Genomic DNA, 4,147 nt, shown 5'->3' with positions numbered 1-4,147 from the left:
ACCCACTACCACTTTTATTATTATCATTTTAGGCTAAAGAATCACTCAGGCCTTCAATTCATGTGAAGCATGGCAGAGTGACCATGCATGCGACAAAGTGGAGAATATATATATCTGTATGTGGGGTACTATTCTTTGCGTCTCTTAACAAAAATTAAGTGTCAATGTTTCATTAATTTTACAAATTATAAAGCAACAAATCAGCAAACCAACACAATTGTTAAGCAAAGAACTCATTTTTTTAAAAAGATATGAATTCAATTTCGACTGTCAACGTAATCCAACTAACATAATTTTTTTTTATCTAAAACAAAATTAACAAAGCACCAGGCATGGAATTGCAAAACAAGGGTCAACTTTCAAAAGTGTGTGTTCAGACTTGAGACTATAGACTCACTATTCAGGAATATCAAAGCAACTTCCTTACATATTGTAAACTTTCCACACCCTAGCTTCACTGCATCTTCTTACACTTACTATGTGGGCCCCACACCCTTCCCAAATAACGTGGCCTTCAACAAACGTTCCCCTATATAAATGAACTAACTTATGAACCTTCAGTCTCATTCTCAAACTCAAACTCAACAATCCTGATCTCAACTTTTCCCTCTCTTTCTCCCTCTCTCTCTCGATCTCTCTCTCTCTCTTGGTAGCATATACTATACACATATCTAGCTATTTTGGTCCAAATTTCATTATAATTACCTCTAATTATTAACATGGACAACCTTCAAAAATGCAAAGCAAACTACACAGCACTCACACCTTTAACGTTTTTGATGAGGGCTGCTGCATGCTATGCAAACAGAACCTCAGTGATCCATGAAGGAACCCATTTCACTTGGGCACAGACTTATGAGCGTTGCTGCCGCCTCGCCTTCTCCCTCCGAGCCCTCAACGTTGCTAGGAACGATGTTGTAAGTGTAACAATTTCTTCTACTACTACATAATGTTCTTAATCATACAACAAAATTCAGAATCTGTGTAATATGTATCAAAGTATAAAGTACAACAATTTCATGTTGTTTGAACATTAAATAATTAATTAACCCCGTGTCACAGTCTTCAGCTATATATCTCTTTCACGCACTCTCACTTTCTATCTTTTTTTTCATGTAATTTATATATTTGATGTTTTCCCAAGATCAAATGAGACTACAAAAGCTATCTTGTTTTTATTTGTACCAGAAACATTTTCAAAAGTCAGAACACAAACATATCAAAGTAAAAAAGTTGAGTAAATTCCAATAACTAATGATGCATGCATATTTTATACAATATTAGTGATACGTCGTCATACATTCTTTAATACACTCTTTTTGTGGCTCTCTTTTATAGCTTAAACTTTACAGAAAAATATAAAATTATTAATAAAGTCTATTAAATAAGAAATGACAAGATTAAGACAATTTCATGATTTTTAATAAATTTTAGTTAATAATAAAAAAGTACATTAAAGACTCTTGTTAGCATTTCTCTTTTATATACACATGATTCATGCTAAAGTACTCAAATATTAATTATCTGGAGTATACATATACTAATTTTCTGGTTTATGCAACAGGTATCGGTGCTGGCCCCTAACATCCCCGCGATGTATGAGATGCATTTTGCAGTGCCCATGGCCGGTGCTGTTCTCAACACCATCAACACCCGTCTTGATGCCAAGAACATAGCCACCATTCTGCGCCACTCTGAAGCCAAAGTCTTCTTTGTTGACTACGAGTACGTTTCCAAGGCCAAAGACGCCCTTAGATTACTCATGGACGACGACAACAACAACAACAAGGGTGTTCCAAAACCAACCACCATAAATCAACAAAACTCTACATTTTCTCTCCCACTAGTCATTGTCATAGATGACATAAACACCCCCACAGGAATCCGTCTTGGTGAGCTAGAATACGAGCAAATGGTTCATCATGGTAATCCAAATTACGTCCCTGAAGAAATCCAAGACGAGTGGACCCCAATTGCGTTGAACTACACATCAGGAACAACCTCGGAGCCAAAGGGTGTTGTTTATAGCCACAGAGGAGCATATCTAAGCACCCTAAGCCTAATCTTAGGTTGGGAAATGGGAAGTGAACCGGTTTATCTCTGGACACTACCTATGTTCCACTGCAACGGTTGGACCTTCACTTGGGGCCTGGCAGCACGTGGTGGAACAAACGTGTGCCTTCGCACCACAGCAGCACGTGACATATACAGCAACATAGTACTCCACAACGTGACACACATGTGCTGTGCACCTATTGTGTTCAACATAATCCTAGAGGCAAAACAAAGTGAGAAAATTGACATAAAGTTGAAAAGAAATTCCCCGGTTGAGATTCTAACTGGGGGAGCACCACCACCAGCATCATTGCTAGAGCAAATTGAGTCACTTGGGTTTCATGTGACACATGCATATGGGCTAACTGAGGCAACAGGGCCAGCACTTGTGTGCGAGTGGCAGAAGGAGTGGAACATGTTGCCAAAGAAGGAGCAGGCCCAATTGAAAGCCCGTCAAGGGGTGAGTGTGTTGACTATGGCTGGTGTTGATGTGAAGAATCTTGACACAATGGAGAGTGTGCCAAAGGATGGAAGGACAATGGGGGAGATTGTGCTGAAAGGGAGTGGAATCATGATGGGGTATTTCAAAGATCATGAGGCAACTTCAAAGGCCTTTTTTGGGAGTAATAATAGTAATGGTGATTGGTTCAGAACTGGGGATGTTGGAGTGATTCACCCTGATGGGTATTTGGAGATTAAGGATAGGTCCAAAGATGTGATCATTTCAGGAGGGGAGAATATTAGTAGTGTTGAAGTTGAGTCTCTTTTGTATAGGCATCCTAGGGTGTTGGAGGCTGCTGTGGTGGCAATGCCGCATCCTAGGTGGGGTGAAAGTCCTTGTGCTTTTGTGTCATTGAGGAAGAACAACAACAACAACAACAACTCATCAAAAAAAATTGATCATGTCACTGAGGCTGAGATAATTGCATATTGCAGGAAGAATTTGCCACACTTTATGGTGCCTAAGGTGGTGAAGTTCATGGAGGAGCTGCCAAAGACTTCAACTGGGAAGATTCAGAAATTTGAATTGAGGGTCATGGCTAAGGCTTTCATGGTGTCCGAGAATAATGTGCAGACCAAGAATAATATCAACAAGAAGTCTAGCCAAGTGAGTCAAAATAGTATTGTTGGGGGGTATAACAACGAGCAAGTTTTGGCTCTGTCTCGTCTTTGAATTAGTAATTAAGTGTTCAGATCAGATCTACTACTAATGATCTAGTGAGTCTTTGTTTTGGAAAAAAAATGGATAAATGTGTGTACATATACTTAAGTATCTAAATGGCTATAACTTCGAGTGTTCCGACGCATTAATGTAGTTTCTACTTGCTAGTAGTTTGAACTACTGGAGCTTGTTTTGGGGGCAAGTGCCACATATATAAATAGCTTCTTTTTATTTTTCACCTTCATGTTTTTCCCTTTTTGTTTACTACAATTACTAATTTGATGGTCCCTTATTCCATTTAAACTTGTCGTGATGGGTCGGCAAGTTTTCCTTTATAATCGTGTATTGCTTCAAATCAAAACAGGTTTGATTCCTCCAGCAGCTGGTCTCTAATTCAATTTGGATGTTCATACGAATGAGGAAACAAAACTCTTTAATTCCTATCCGAATTTGAGAGTTCTATACTTACTAAATAGTTGTTGAAAATTTCTGCATAATTAAGATTGGTTCACATTCAAGTAAATATGTAAATTCAAATATATGAAAAGTTAAAGAACAAATTTCTCTAATTAAGGTTGTTTTTCTGTTTTTAATGAGTGACTATTTTGAGTCTATAGAAAGGGAAATAGTGTTGGTGTTTTCCAACCGTGGTATCATCAGAGCTCGCTTGGTTCAAGGGGAGCTATTATCCTGTGTGATTCAAGATAGAGGGAGTTGTCACTTATGATGAAGATATGTTCAAGCTAACCACAGAAAATTATTCCTATTGGAAACCGATGATGGAAGACCATGTGTATTGCAAGGATTTGCACGAGCCAATCACCCACGAGAATAAGCCAGAGGGAAAGAAGGACAACGAATGAGAACTCCTTAATCGAAAGGTTGTAGCCATGATTCATAAGTATATTGACTGAAGCTTGTTCGAGCATG

The 4,147-nt window shown here is 38.4% G+C and overlaps 1 protein-coding gene across 1 annotated transcript; it reads left to right on the top strand.

Annotated features, from left to right (window-relative positions):
• Nucleotides 1-551: 551 nt before the first annotated feature.
• LOC114382308 (butyrate--CoA ligase AAE11, peroxisomal-like) lies at nt 552-3,455 on the top strand. Its single transcript, XM_028341628.1, has 2 exons — nt 552-917; nt 1,565-3,455. The coding sequence occupies exons 1-2, from the start codon at nt 720-722 to the stop codon at nt 3,227-3,229; spliced, it is 1,863 nt and encodes a 620-aa protein (XP_028197429.1). The 5' UTR covers nt 552-719; the 3' UTR covers nt 3,230-3,455.
• Nucleotides 3,456-4,147: the final 692 nt, after the last annotated feature.

This window comes from Glycine soja, chromosome 13, assembly GCF_004193775.1.
Source record: "Glycine soja cultivar W05 chromosome 13, ASM419377v2, whole genome shotgun sequence".
NCBI classification, from domain to species: Eukaryota; Viridiplantae; Streptophyta; class Magnoliopsida; order Fabales; family Fabaceae; genus Glycine; species Glycine soja.
This window is presented reverse-complemented; position numbering and strand designations above follow the sequence as displayed.

What these genes read in the sequence shown, in the direction of transcription:
- LOC114382308 (XM_028341628.1), top strand. Translation starts at nt 720, where the DNA reads ATGGACAACCTTCAAAAATGCAAAGCAAACTACACAGCACTCACACCT. An exon ending in ACGTTGCTAGGAACGATGTT is followed by an intron (nt 918 to 1,564) that starts GTAAGTGTAACA and finishes TTTATGCAACAG; the next exon opens with GTATCGGTGCTGGCCCCTAA.